This window comes from Chiloscyllium plagiosum, unplaced genomic scaffold (genome assembly GCF_037043375.1).
Source record: "Chiloscyllium plagiosum isolate Xiang-an unplaced genomic scaffold, Cpla_swu_hap1 HiC_scaffold_39, whole genome shotgun sequence".
In the NCBI taxonomy this organism is placed as follows: domain Eukaryota; kingdom Metazoa; phylum Chordata; class Chondrichthyes; order Orectolobiformes; family Hemiscylliidae; genus Chiloscyllium; species Chiloscyllium plagiosum.
Genome location: NW_028270177.1, coordinates 23,689,588 through 23,705,090, shown reverse-complemented (window position 1 = coordinate 23,705,090; position 15,503 = coordinate 23,689,588). Strand labels below are relative to the sequence as shown.

General features: G+C 39.3%; 1 protein-coding gene across 1 annotated transcript in view; it reads right to left on the bottom strand.

Annotated features, from left to right (window-relative positions):
• Positions 1-15,503, bottom strand: part of mns1 (meiosis-specific nuclear structural 1) — a 30,120-nt gene that overhangs the window by 3,638 nt on the left and 10,979 nt on the right. Inside the window, exons 3-9 of the mRNA XM_043677477.2 lie at positions 14,879-15,006; positions 13,623-13,725; positions 12,656-12,885; positions 10,710-10,926; positions 10,503-10,610; positions 6,843-7,100; positions 3,839-3,964 (exon numbers count right to left, since the gene is read on the bottom strand). Coding sequence (XP_043533412.1) covers positions 3,839-3,964; positions 6,843-7,100; positions 10,503-10,610; positions 10,710-10,926; positions 12,656-12,885; positions 13,623-13,725; positions 14,879-15,006 — 1,170 coding nt within the window. The remainder of the gene's footprint in view (positions 1-3,838; positions 3,965-6,842; positions 7,101-10,502; positions 10,611-10,709; positions 10,927-12,655; positions 12,886-13,622; positions 13,726-14,878; positions 15,007-15,503) is intronic.

Below are 15,503 nucleotides of genomic sequence, written 5' to 3'. Positions count from 1 at the left end.
TTCCCGCTGCACAACTGCCAGGCAATGACCATCTCCAATAAAACAGTATTATTCATGGATGTTCAATGGTGTTACCACTACTGAATGTTGCATTATCAACATGCTGGAAGTTACCATTGAACAGAAGCTCAAATATAAATATTGTGGCTATAAGAGTGGGTCAATGATTAGGAAACTTGCAAGTAAGTTACCTCCCAACTCCCCAAAGCCAGTATAGCATTTATAAGAAAATTCAGGAATGTGAAGACATACTTGCCTCTTGCTTGGAAGAGTGCAGCTCCAATAACACAAGACATTTGACACCATTCAGGGAATGGATACTTGATTGGCAGCTCATCTAATACATTTATTCATTCTATGCAGCATGGACATTTGTGACAACATCTAAAGGATACACTTTAATTTATGAAAGCTGCTCCAATAACATCTTCCAAATCATGACCTTTACCACCTAGGACAAGGACAGCAGAGAAGACTGTCACTTGGATGTTTCACCTAAGCAATGCACCATGCTGATTGAGAACTATATCAACATTCTATCACTGTTGCTGTTTCAAAATCCTGAAACTGCCTTCCTAAAAAAAATTGTGTCCTTACACCCCAAGAACTACACCAGTTCAAGAAGGCAGCTCACCACCACCTTCCTCCAGGACAATAAGATAGGCTATAAATGCTGGCCCAGCCAGTGACACCTACATCTAATGAGAAAAAAACACTGCAAAAGCTCAACACAATCAAGAACAAAACGGTCTGCTTGATTGGCAAACTAACTGCTACCTTGAAACATTCACTTCCTTCACTATCAGCATACCATAGCAGCAATGCATACCATCTAGAAGACTGACTGCAGGTACTGGTTAAGAGTCCACTGACAACACCTCCCCAGCCTCTAAACTGCAATGATTTTTAAGAAAAAGGAGAACAGCACCATCTTGCATTCTAAGTCACACCCCATTCTGTCTTGGACATGTATTGTCCTGGTGACAAAAATCCAAGAACTTCCTGACAACAGCACTGTGGCTATACTTGCATCACACGACCCTCTGAGGTTCCAGAAGGCAGCTCAGCACTACCTTCTCAAGCAGAAGTAAGGGTAAGCAATAGATACAGGTCTGACTGATGATGCACACAGCACAATAAGAGTGATTTGAAGCTAATATTGATCTTGAACGGATTTTAAGTTTTCAATATATGTATTAATTTGTTTTAATTTCTTTGTCCCACTAAGTTTTTGAAAAATGGATTATTAAAGAGTTATTAAAATCAACTTGCAGAAGAGAGGCAGGAAAATTTGACCTCTTTTGCAAACAGACCAGATTCAAAATAAAAGAAATCTAAATAAAAGACTCATAGTTTGCCTGCCAAATGTTTCACATGCCTTTACACCATCCACTTCAAATACCTCTATACAATTGTCTAGCTGTTGAGAATTCATATCGAGCTATATTCATATCAAGGGCATGGATGCTGGTCTAGCTAGCAACACCCACAACTCATGAGTGAATATTAAAAAAATCTAAATAGCTTTGATCCCACTTCTGCATCATTACCTCAGGTATCCCCAAGGGTGTATGCCTGGTTCTCTCCTATTTCTCATTTACATGCGGCTCCTCAATGACATAATTAGAAAACACAACACAAGCTACTGTATGTTCACTAATAAAACCGAACTCTACCTGACCACATTTCTTGATTCCTTCACTGTGCTGAGTTGCAAACTGTTTTAACAGAAATCTCCTGAAACTAAATATTGGGGACACGGACTTCAGTTCCTGCCACAAACTCTACTTCTTGACTGCCTGCCTACTTCATCCCACCCCTTTCAGGCTAAGTCAGACTGTTCACAATATTGGTGTCATAATTGACCTTCTCAGTTCATCTCCTGCTGAAATCCTAATCTATACCTTTATTGCCTCCAGACATGATTATTCCAGTGCACACATGGCATAATTCTAATGTGCTACCTTCAAACTTGACTTCATCAATCTCTGCTGCTAGGTATTAATTTTCAGCAAGTCCCATGTGATCACTGACCTACACTGGTACTCATTTAAAAGTCTTAATTTTAAACTTTTCATTCTTGTTTTTAATTTATCCCATCCCCAACTCAATAACTTCTTCTAGTTGCACAACTCTCTTAATTAATTCAGGTTCCTTAAGCATACCTAATTTCAATTTTTAAAAATTCATTTGGCTGGCCAGCATTGATAGCCCATCCCTAATTGCCCTGAGGTGGTGGTGGTGGTGAGCTGTCTTCTTGAATCGTTGCAGTCTACTTACTGTGGGTTGCCAGTATGGAGGGAATTCCAGGATTTTGACCCAACAATTGTGAAGGAATGGTGGTATATTTCCAAGTCAGGGTGGTGAGTAACTTGGAGGGGAACTTACGGGTGGTGGTATTCCCAAGTACCTGCTGCCCTTTTCCTTCTAGATAGAAGTGATCGTGGATTTGGAAGGTGCTATCTAAGGATCTTTGGTGAATTTCTGCAGTGCATCTTCAGATAGTACACACTGCTGCTACTGAGTGCCGGTGGTAGAGGGATTGAATGTTTGTGGATGTGGTGCCAGTCAAGCGGGTTGCTTTGTCCTGGATGGTGTCAGGCTTCTTGAGTGATGTTGGAGCTGCATCTACCACAGCAAGTAGGGAATATTCCATCACACTTATCAATTGTGCCTTGTAGATGGTGGATAGACTTTGGGTTGACAGGAGGTGAGTTACTCGCCACAGTATCCCTAGTCTCTGACCTGCTTTTGTAGTCACTGTGTTTATGTAGTGAGTCCGATTGAGTTTCTGGTCAATGGTAACCCCAAAGATATTGACAGTGGGGGATTCAGTGATGGTAATACCGTTGAATGTCAAGAGGCAGTGGTTAGACTGTCTCTTATTGGTGATGGTCATTGTATTGCTTTGTGGCACCAATGTTACTTGCCACTTGTTGGCCCAAGTTGGATATTGTTCAGATCTTGTTGCATTTACTACAAATTGCAAATACTATCAATTGATAGCTGTGCTTTCAGCTACTTGAGACCCAAACTCTGGAATACCCTCCTTAAAATTTTCCATCTATATTGCTTTCCTCCTTTAAAACATTCCTCAACACCTACCACTTTGACAATTTTTGAAAGTCTGTCCTAACATCTGCTTGTGAGATTCAGTGCCATGTTTTGTTTTATAACACTAAAATGGAACACTTTGGAACTTGTATTTAAAGGCACTATATAAAAACAGGTTATTGCTGTTGACTGCACAACTAGTGCATATCGTGGAAGATGATAACAAGACAGCACCATACACAGGTGGAAATACCTAAAACAAGAACAACAATGTGATGAAAAACTTTTCACCTCGAGAATGGTAGGAATCTGAAACTCACTGCCTGCAAGGGTGGTAGAGGCATAAAAGATGTATACTTACAATGCCAAGGTACTCAAGGCTACAGGCCAAGTGCTTGAAAATGGGATTAGAATAGTTAGGTGGATGTTTTTGACCAGCACAGACACAATTGGCCAAATGGTCTTTTACTGTGCTGTAGATCTCTATGGCGCTATGACTCTGGAGATTCATCCTTAGTAGTTTGAGCCAGAAAACTGAACTTCCTATAACTTGCACTATCTGGCAATGCTAGCATTAAAAGGTGTAATTCAATTCATCCATAATGGTTGGGGTTTCAGCTGTTCAAGGTCTGGGAGAATGTTCCACAGACAAGTGATAAATAAACATTCACAGCTGCTCCTCTGTTGTTACCTTTTCTACACAATATAATCCAAATACAGTACTAAATTAATGAAAATTGTATAATTCAGTTCTCAAACTGGTAACATTTCTTACTACTCATACCTTTGGAAGGTAACCCAATAGCTTGCTGGCATGTTCTTTGAGAAGTTTCTGCCTTTCTTCTTCAATGATGACTTGGAGAGCTGCCTTCTTCCTTTCTTCTTCATACTGTCTTTCAAATTCCCGTTGCTATAGAGTATTAAAACTCATTAATCAAAATGTACTAAACTGTAAGTATGCAGAACACACGATTTCCCGGACTTATATTTAAGACGCAGGATGCAATATGGAGTACCATGACTTTGACTGAACATAGTGACAAGTCACATTTCTAAATGAAACAGTACTGAAATGTTGGTCTGAGTATAAAGTGACATACAAAAACATTAATATACACCAACAAAAACAAACATTTCTGGAAAAGCTCAGCAGGTTTTGGAATACTGCATGCAATTCTAGTCTTCCTGCAAGAGGAAGGATAATGTCATAATCCTGAAGAAGGGCTTATGCCCGAAACGTCGATTCTCCTGTTCCTTGGATGCTACCTGACCTGCTGCGCTTTTCCAGCAACACATTTTCAGCTAATGTCATATTTGAAATGGTTCAGAAAAGATGTACAAGGATGTTGCTAGAATTGGAGGGTTTGAGCTAAATGGAGAGGCTGATTAGGCTGGGACTATTTTCCCTGGAGCGTCAGAGGCTGAGGGGTGACCTTATAAAGATTTATTAAATTTTGATGGACGTGGACAGGATAAAAATAGACATGCTCTTTTCCCCAGGGTGAGGAGTCTAAAACTAGATTGCATATGTTTAAGGTCAGAGGGGAAAATATTTAAAAGGGACCTGCGGGGCAACTTTTTCATTCAGAAGGTGGATGTACAAAATGAGCTGTCAGAGGAAGTGATGGAGGCTGGTACAAATACAACATTTTGAGAGTGTGATGCTGGAAAAGCACAGCAGGTCAGGCAGCATCCAAGGAGCAGGAGAATCGATGGTTCGGGCATAAGGCCTTCATCAGAAAATCATCAGAATTTCCTAATGAAGGGCTTTATGCCCGAAACATTGATTCTCCTGCTCCTTAGATGCTGCCTGATCTGCTGTGCTTTTCTAGTATCGTGCTCTCTATTCTGATCTCCAGCATCTACAGTTCTTGCTTTCTCCACAATTACAACATTTAAAAAGCATCTGGATGAGTATATGAATAGAAAGGGTTTACAGGGATATGGGCCAAGTGCTGGCAAATGGAACGAGATTAATTTAGTCGGCATGGAAGAGATGGACTGAAGGGTCTGTTCCTTTGCTGTACATCTATATGACTCCATCAGGTCTGGCAGCATTGGTGGAGAGAAATCAGAATTAACATTTCAGGTCAAGTGACCCTTCTCCAGAACTGATGGTAGGTAGGAAAATATTGCTTTATATGAAGAAGGTGGGGGGAGAGGGTAAGGACCAAACAATAGGTGGAGATACAAAGAGAGAATAGTTGGACAGACAAAGGAGTGGATAATGATCTGGCTAGGATGGTGAATAGCTACTAATGTGGACTGTTAGTAGTTAACAATAGGTTGTGCGCAATAGCAAACTATGTGACAATATGCCTTGTGTGTGGAGTTTGGTGCAAAGACATGGGAAAGCTCAAGCCCTAATGTTATTGAACTAAATATTGAGTCCAAAAAGCTGCAGAGTCCTCAAAAAGAAAATGAGCTGCTGTTTTTCCAGCCTGTGCTGAGCTTAACTGGAGCACTGCAGCAAGCCTGAGACAGAGATGTTGGCCAGGGAACAGGGGAGTCTGTTGAAGTGGCAAGCAGCTGGAAGCTCAGGGTCTTTTTACGGACAGAATGTAGATGTTCTGTGAAGCGGTCACTCAGTCTATGCTTCGTTTCCCCAGTGTAGAGGAGACAGTGTTGTGAGCAGCGAATGCAGTAGACTAGATTGAGTGAAATGCACATAAAGTACTGCTTCACCTGGAAGGTGTGTTTGGGCCCTTGGTTACCGAGGAGGGAGGAAGTAAATGGACAGGTGTTACACCGTCTGCAGTTGCAGGGGAAGATGCCATGAGGCTGTGGCCATGAGCGTGTTCGAAGTGAATGAAGAATAGACCAGAGTGTCCCAGAGGGAATGGTCCCTGTGGACCACTGACAAGGGAGGGGAGGAGAATACGCGTCTAGTGGTGGCATCTCATTGGAGGTGATAGAAATGGAGGCTAATGATCCTCTGGATAAACATACACCCAACATGTTCGTTTCTACAGGTGTAGACTATTTTGAATAATGAAGAAGTAACCTTGCTATAAAAAATAGAATGCTAAAACAAAGGGCTATTAAGTAACAAGATGTTAAATAATAAACAAAAGAATTTTGCTTGGTAAAAAGAGGCAATATTAAAATCAACGATGCAATTCTAAAGAGGTATACATATATGCAAATCTTCGAAGGCAGTAGGGCAGGTTAAGAAAGCAGTGAATAAGGTATACGGAATCCTGGGTTTATAGATACAAGCATAGAACAGAAAATACAGCTAGTTATGTGAACATGGAGTACTGTGCACCAAATTTTAAGAAGAATGTGAAGATGTTAGGAAGGTATCTGGGAATGAGAGACTTCAGTTATGTAGATGGATTGGAGAACCGAGAATATTTTCTTTAGCAGAGGGAAGGCTTACAGGAGATTTGATAGACGTTTTCAAAATCACAAGAGATCGGGACACAAATAAGGAAAAGCCATTCCCATTGCCAGAATGATCAAAAATCAAAGGATACCCAATTTAGGGTGAATGGCAAAAGAACTGAAGGAAACATGTAGAAAAGGCTTGATTTAAAATAAAAACACTACATTTAGGATCTGGACGGAATTGCCAGAATATGGTGGAGACATATTCAATTCATGATTTTCATCAAGGAACTATACAGTTATGTGAAAACTTGCAAGCTACTGGAAAAGTCAGGCTAACTGAGTGGCTTTGGAAATAAACAAGTTGTTAGCTTGTTCTACACTGTGAACAATCTTTAGTTCCATAATGTTTAACAACTGGGCACAACGGCATTTTATAAATAATATATATTGCATACTTGGTTTGCTTCAAATTGTTGACGTCGATCTTCAATGATTTTTTCCACAGCCTTCTTATGTTCAAGCTGTTTCATACGTCTTTTCTGTTCATTCATCTGTTCAATGCGGTCATCTTCTGCAAGTTTAGCCATCATCTTCTTTCGTAATTCTTCTTCTTCTTCTTTCTCTGCCTGCATACGCTTCTGTTTGAAAACCATTTGGTCTTGATAGGTCTGCTGCAATTCAAGACGCTGATTAATTTGCTTCTCCCTGTCTGCCTGTTAAAAAAAAAGTCAAAATTTGACACATCTTTGATTATCTTATAGTTTAATCTTAACTGTACAGCAAGGTGAAGCAATATTGTAGTCGGGAATAGAATTTCAAGCCTGAAGGTCACTTCTCCTGTAAGAAAAATCATAAATTGTTTTCATAAACCTTTATTTCACATGAAAAAACAGGAGTATAACAATGAAATCTTCTATTGTTAAGAAAAGCATCATGCACACACAAACAATCAATCTTACAACTTTGGAAAGGGACCACTGAAAAGGAAGAAATTAGGAATTGCAGCTCCAATGGGATTCTTCTCACCAAATGTGCACAACAACAGAAGAAGCTGGTCATCACCACACACTGTTCTGCCAAAAAGACAAGTTCAAGACTTTTTGGAGGCATCCATGATCAAAGCACTAGTACACGATCAACTTTGTCATTGTTCAAACCCAAGTCCAAAAGGATGTCGTCACCATCAAAGTGATGACCAGTGCAGACACAGCTGGACAGATCATCCACTCCTCTACGTCCATCAAATGCTACCAGAAGCAGCTGAAGAAGTAGCAGTCCAGAAACAAGCCCAACATTGAATGGCTTCAAGAGCCAAGCAGACTAGTGAACTTACAACAATGACTTCACCAAAATCTCCAAACAGTTACTTTTAATGGAGTGGAGGAAATCTGGAAAGAGCTGAAGACAGCCATCATCTCATGCTGTGGAAAGAAAAACCACTGGCTACAAAACCAGGAAAAAAACAAGTTTGATTTGACAAGAACAACCACATCAGCCGAGACCTCATCAAGAAGACGAAAGGTCTCCATTCTTAGCTAAACAACAATGAGGCAAAGAGAAGAACTCATCAAACAGCAAAGGTGGAGTTAGAAGGAAGAATGAGGGAAATCAAGAATCAGTGGTGAAATGAGAACACGAACAAGCTGTATCTCCTTGCTCGCAAGCACTGAGTTTCTTCAATGTCACCAAAGCAATACAGAACCCAACACCATTTTCCCCAATCTGGTGCAGAGTGGATGGAACTATTTTGAGAGGCAGGAAAACAGCAACCTCTAATTGAGAAAACACTCCAAAAATTCTAAACCATGATACAATCAATCATCAACAGTAACATTTGAGGAAATCCCCCAATTCCTCATCAAAAATGATCTTAGACTCCCATCTAGTGTGTCAGAAGTCAAAATTGCCATTCGACACACAAAAAATGGAAAAGCTGCAGTGGTAGAACAGATCCAGCAGAGATTTTCCAACTTGGAAGGGCAGAGCTTACCCATCATCTCCATCAACTGTTACTGAAAATTTGATGAAGGTGATTAAACAAGAAATTCCTGTCAAACATCAAGGATGCTGCCATTGCCATCGTCTTCAAGAAAGGAGATGAAGTGGATTGTAGGAACTACCAAAGAATCTCCTTATTCTCCAAGGCTGGAATGGCCATCATCTGAATCTTCACTAGGCCTCTTCTCCCAGTTTCTGAAGAAATCCTTCCTGAAAGCCAAACCATGGAACTATGGACATAATTTTCACCACATGGCAATTCCAAGAGAAATGCCAGGAACACCATGAGCCACTCAACATAGTCTTTATTGTTCTGACCAAAGCTTTGACTCAGTCGGGAAGACTATAAAAGACCTTCAAAGGTTGACTGTCCAATGAACTTCATCAACATCCTTTGTCTCCACCACGACAAAATGTCAGCAACAGTCCTCACCAACACTAATATAACAAAATCCTTTAAGTCAGGGGCGTGTCATTGTCATCACCCTTCCTCCATCTTCATTGCCACCATTCTTCATCTCCTTCATTTCCTGATAGTGTGGACATTGCCTACAGGATGGATGGAAAACTTTTTAACTTCAACTGATTGAAATCAAAGAAGAAAATAATTACCAATCACTCGTGAAACTTCTGTACGTGGATGACAATGTCATCTCTGCTCTCTCAGAACAGAATCTTCAAGATGCACTTAATGTCTTCATGAAAGCATACCAAAGTGGCCTCTACCTCAACCTCAAGACAACTCAAATAATTTAGAACTTGTCCTAGGATAAGTTCTGATCCATCTCTCCATTAAGATTCATGGTAAAATTCTCCCAAATGTGAAACATTTCACCTAGCCCGGAAGCTACCTTTCGTCTAAGGCTGACATCAATGCAGAGATTCAATGTCACATTCAATCTGCAAGCACCATTTCTGGCCACCTAAGGATGAATGTCTTTGACGACCATGACATTCATGCTGATACCAAGATCCTTGCATACAAGCTAGTCATCCTTCCTACTAGTCTACATGGTTCTGAAACTTGCATTATGTATAGGTGCCACCTCAGGACCCTTGAGAAATACCATCAATGCTGTTTGAGACGGTTTCTTTGCATCAACTGCGAGGAAAGGTATACTAACATCAGCTCCCTTGAAGTAGCCAACAGCATCAACATTGAGGCCACAATCATCCAAAACCAACTCTGCTGGGCAGCCACATGCTCAGGATGCCTGAGTTCTGGATACCAAAGCAAACCTTCTTTGCTCAGATGAAGGAAGGCACTCAAACTAGAGGAGGACCAAGGAAGCATTTCAAAAGATGCCCCGAAGGCTTCACTCAACATAGATGTCACTGTATGGAAGACCGTCACTTAAAACTTGGAGGAAACTCTTGTATGAAGTGATTCAATTTCTCAAGAACACCCATTGGCAAGAGGACGTATGGAAAAGGAATCTGAGAATCAAGGCCAAGGACAACTTCGACCTCCCAGAAACACCTGCAAAACATGTGGTCAGAGATGCAGCTCCAGAATCAAGCTCATAAGCCAAAGTAGCCAAACAATCCATGACCAAAGACACAGAATTGCCTGCATGGACAAGTATTCTCATTAACAAGTGATTGCTGACGATAACAAATTGCAAACGCTCTTCCTTCTCTGCTGATTGCAAAATCCACGTCATTACTCTTGCAATCTTTGCACTAAATTAATATTCTTATACAGTTATAGAAAAAAGTTACTTTAAAAAAGGGAGGAAATCTTTTCAGTCATGTGATGTGCACGAAGTTCTTGCATGCTAATGTAATGGCGATTTACAACAATTATCTGAATCTGCATTTTCCAATAAATTACATATGATATTTAGATCCAAGTATTGGACAACTTACTTCAACACATTTTCAAACTCTGATCGGAGTTGAAATGAGTTAAACAAACCAAATGTTTCCTGGAGATGAAAATATCAAGGATAGTAAAAGATACAAGTTTATCAGGCTCAATTTGACATCTATTTTTTAACTGCAGTGTAAGATAATTATTGCGTTTTTAATGCACCATCTTAATAGTAACACTGCCAGAAACAAAGCAACTTTTAATTTAAGAAACAAAATTATGATAAAGTATTTTTGATACTAACTATAGCTTGCTGTCTGCGAGCCTCTTCTGCTTTTTCAAGGTACAGTTCTTGTCGGACATTCTCCAATTCTTCACGCTCCTGTCGTTCCTTTTCAATTTCAGCAGCAAGCTGAAAAACAGGCCAGTTACTTGTTAGAAACTGGATTTTAAGAGATGGGAGTATTTTGAAAATGTGTATGGAGACTGGACATGTAAACAAATTTGTTACCTTTTTGTACAACATATTTTTCTGTTCATCTCGTTCTCGAACTTTGGCCATTCGGTCATCCTCCCTGCTTTGTTGTGCATTAGCAAACTCCTTAACTTGTCTGTTCTCTGCTTCCATTCTTTCACGTTCCATTTGTTTCCACTCAGCTCGTTGCTTCTGGAATTCCTCAATGTACCTCTGAGTTTCCCTCCTCTTCTCCATCTTCAGCTGTCTGTCCCTGTGTCAGTATAACTGAGTTAAATAGCTGTGGTGATTGTGATTAGTTTCATCAAGAGGTCCATTTCTAATATTGCATGTTAATATCATTTAGGAGCATAAATATTAATTTATTAAAAGTTGAGAACTCAATCAGTACTGCAGCACAAATATGAAAAGTGGCTGGACTTATTATTTGTTTGTAAAGAGACAATGTGATAAATTCACATGAGCAGAATCTTACAGCAATCTGAGCAACATTTTGCTGCACTTGTTTTGCCTTCTGCTGAGCATAGAGGAGACTTTCTTGCGAGACAGCAGTAAGTCGTCAATTAGGACAGATTATTGCTTGTTAAACACCTTTAAATAGCACAGCTCTCCTCAATAATGTTTAGCTTCCTATCTTACCAAACATGTTAAACAAGTTACACATTAAGAAATCTCAACAAGGAAATCTGAATGGGTATCTGGAAACTTCAGCTCACTTTTGGTTGTGAACAGCCTCCACATTGATCAGCACCATATAGCATCTCAGGGCACCAACCAAACGGAGCCCTTATCGAGGTGCACAAATAGGATAAATAGACAAAGGCTTTTCCCTGGGGTGGGGGAGTCCAGAACTAGAGGACATAGGTTTAGAGTGAAAAGGGAAAGATATAAAAGAGACCGAAGGGGCAACTTTTTCATGCAGAGGGTGATACATGTATGGAATGAGCTGCCAGAGGAAGTGATGGAGGCTGGTACAATTGTAGTATTTAAAAGGCATCTGGATGGGTATATGAATAGGAAGGGTTTGGAGGGATATGGGCCAGGTGCTGGCAGGTGGAACTAGATTGGGTTGGGATATCTGGTCGGCATGGACGAGTTGGACCGAAGGGTCTGTTTCTGTGCTGTACATCTATATGACTCTACAGATACTGGCATCCAGCATTTGCCAACTACTCACAACCATCATAGTACCTGTTCAATTCATTTACAGGCTGCTTAGGGAGAAAAAGTTTGCATTGCAGGAACACTGGCAACCAGCACTGAAAGGATGCAGCAGGAATACTATGTGCGTGGAGACAGGGACCTGGCACACAGATTGGACCAAGCTGCATCTCATAACTGCTCACTTGCTCTCTCAGCACTTGCTCATTTCAACCTATCTGCATACTCACAGCATCCATGTCTTATCACTTCCCTGAATATAGAGCCACTGACCACTCAAATATCCTTTGTGTATCAAATATCATCCACACACACACACACTTTCAAGAAGTCATTGGATAGAAATCAGGAGTAATAATTTTGAATGATATCTTCCACCTTTTCAACTAGAAATTTCTAAGTTCAACCAGTGTACTTGAACTGCTATCCAAACTTATATCAGCTACTTAGCATAGCTGATTCATTGCCCAGTGAGAGATATATATTTGAGACACAACGTTGGAGAAAAACGCTCAACTGTTGACATTAATTTATGACCCTTTCCCAAGGGCAATCATATCCAGTTGCTTCTATTAAATGCAGTGATTAAGCTCTTTAAACACAAATGACATCCAGAGGCAACTTAACAGTATCACAGGCTTTAACTGATTAAAGCCTTGTAGGAATTTATATTCATGGAGGAGAGGGGGGAGAATGGGAAGAGAGAGAGACAGAGAGAGAGAGAGACAGAGAGAGATTACTCATACACAAGAATACATATTTATTTTATTAAAACTATATTATGGATAAAATTCAAGATATACTAATTAGAGAAAGTCTACCTCTGATCTTCTTCATAGATCTTTCTTACAATTTCATCAACTCTCAGTTTATCTTTTAGGAATTCATCATATGCTTCCTGTCTCCTTTGTTCATTTTGATCAACTTGCTCTTCGAGCTCCTTCTGATATTTTACAGCTTTTTCATGACGTTTTTGTTCCTCCTTCATTTCCTCTGCTGTGGCTTTTTCATGCTCTTTCTTCATCAATTTAGCAATCTCAGCCTCTCGTTTCTAGTGAAGAGCATAACTATATCTATGACTCCAGAACCTGCAGCTATCACCGCCTTGCCCACCCTCTCCAAATCAACCATGCTTTAGCTCTTGACAAAAAATCAGGTTTAGTGAACACAGTTATAAATTGTGCATAATCCATAACTTTAAGCATTACAGAAGCATATCTGGCAAGTAAACAAAAACTGCCACAGCTTTATTTGAGTACCCCTTTATCAAAGTATGAAAATTGATTACTGAAAGACTATCTTTTGGAACCCAAATCACACATATGTGGATATGGAAGTTCAATTTCTAGAACGGATCGTGTTGACTAGGAAAAATTGGAAAATATTTTAATCTCGAAAAGGTTTCGTAGGGGCTAAATTAATTAGAAATAAATGACCAGTAAGATTAAAGTTAAAAAAATTAAAATGGCAAAAAGGGTGAGGGTGAGTAGAATTATTTAAGAAGTAGCATTTACTTCAGCAATGCATGGAACTAATATGGACTATGATACATTGTGAGAATATGTGACCCAAAACCTTGTGAAAATAAATTTGAAGAATAACTCCCTGGACTTGCCAGCAGTGTACAAAGAAGCATGCAACATAATATGCATGCATAAACAGGCAGTCAGTAAAGGGATCAAATATATGTGATTTCTGGCCTTGTAACATAAAAGCTAATAGTCATGCAGGACCCTATTTTTGAGCTGATCTCATTAAACTGTTGACACACATAAGCGGAGCACTTACAATCTTCTCTAAACGATTTTCTTCTTTTTCAGCTATCTGGACAGCTCTTTCTTTGTTCACATAAGCAGCCTTCAATTTAGCCTCCAACTCACGAAGCTCAATACTGAATTAGATATGCAAAAACACAAGAATTAGTAACAACATAAAAACAATGAAAAGTAGACCAAGTGTCATAGTCACACTAGCTTCACTTTGAAATGGTATATCGGGCTGAAGTTTATTTGTCTATCAGAAATGATTTAGTTCCATATTGCGCCAGTCACAGCCAACAAACAAGTCTCCACAGTGAATATTCCACAGGGCACTGCTGAGATTACAGGTAGAGAACTGTGCACAGTATTGGTATCTTTATTTAATGAAGGATATATGTGCAGTGCAGAGAATGTTTACTAGACTAACACCTGAAATGGGTAGGTTGTCTTACAAGGAAAGGTTCGACAAGCAAGGCTTGTATCTGCTCAACTGTTGAAGCATGAGAGACAAGGTAATTGAAACGTGAAGGTCTGAAATGGGGTGGCCTGTAGGAGTGATTAAATTTCAAAGGGGATGATTGTTTACACAAAGTGGGTAGCAATGCAACAAGTTTAAAAAAGATGAAAATAGCAATTGCAGTACTATTGCTGCTTTGTATTTAATAAAAAGCAAAATACTGCAGATGCTGGAAAACTGAATTAAAACCAGAAAATGATGGAAATACCCAGGTCAGATAGCTTGAAAGAGCCAAAATCTTACACTTAATACTTATTCATGAATCAATCTATAATCTAGTACTGGGGAGCCAGTAAGTTCAGTTGGCTGGATGGCTGGTTTGCAATGCAGGAGTGGTAATAACAGTGTGATTCAATTCTCATCCTGTCTAAAGTCACTACAAATTCTCTGCCTCCTCAACCTTGCCCTTCACCTGAGGCATGGTCACCTTCTGGTTAAACCCACCACCAGTCCTCTTGCTCTCTCTCTCTCTCTCTCTCTCTCTATTGAGAGAGCAGTATATGGTCCTCTAGGACTATGGTAACTTTCACTTTCGGAATCTAGTTTGTCTGATTTGTGGTCAAGGCTAATCTGAGAAAGGAAAAATATAGATTTATTTTCTCTTCAGTATCATTAATAATATGTTTCTGGTCACTCAAAAAAAAATCCTTAAGGATTTCCTTAATTTTCACAACAGTGAATTACCTTCCAAAAGATAATTAATTAGTTGTGGGGTATTTCTAGCGTGTGATGAGGTAATATATAAATTTGACTTGCTTCTCTGTTACCTGTTTTCTCTGACTTGCTGTCTCATTTTTTCATCTTTCAGATTTTCATATTTTATTCTTTCTAGTTCCTTGGCAATTCTCTCCTCTTGTTCTAATTGTTTTGCCTTCAATATTTTTCTTTTTTCTGCCTATTACAAATATTAGAAATAGTCAGGCAAGTAAAGCATGAGAATCACATATGTTAACCAATAGAAAACAAGCTCTTCATGAATGTTACTAATGATCAATGCAACTTAATTTATACATGTCTGCACGTAAACCACATTTTGTTTTATTGAATAATAACAAGTTAAATTGAAATATTTATATAGCGGAACTTCTTATCGGCATTCCAATCTCCATAGTTCTTTGCTTGAATTTTCACAGCTTTGAGCAAAACAACACTGCATTTGAAATAACTCAACCTTAGAACTAAACTCAAAATTTATTCAATAAATTATCTTTTTCTCCTTGCCTAGGGATTGGTGTTCCATACATGCACCCACATTTGGGTATTTAAGTTATCAACCAATTTCTAAAATCCACTAATATGAAGGTATGGAGGGTTTCATTATAATTTTTTCTCCTGAGTTTCATTTACTTTTAAAAATTGAAAGTCATGTAACCTTTGCCTTGTAGTATTACA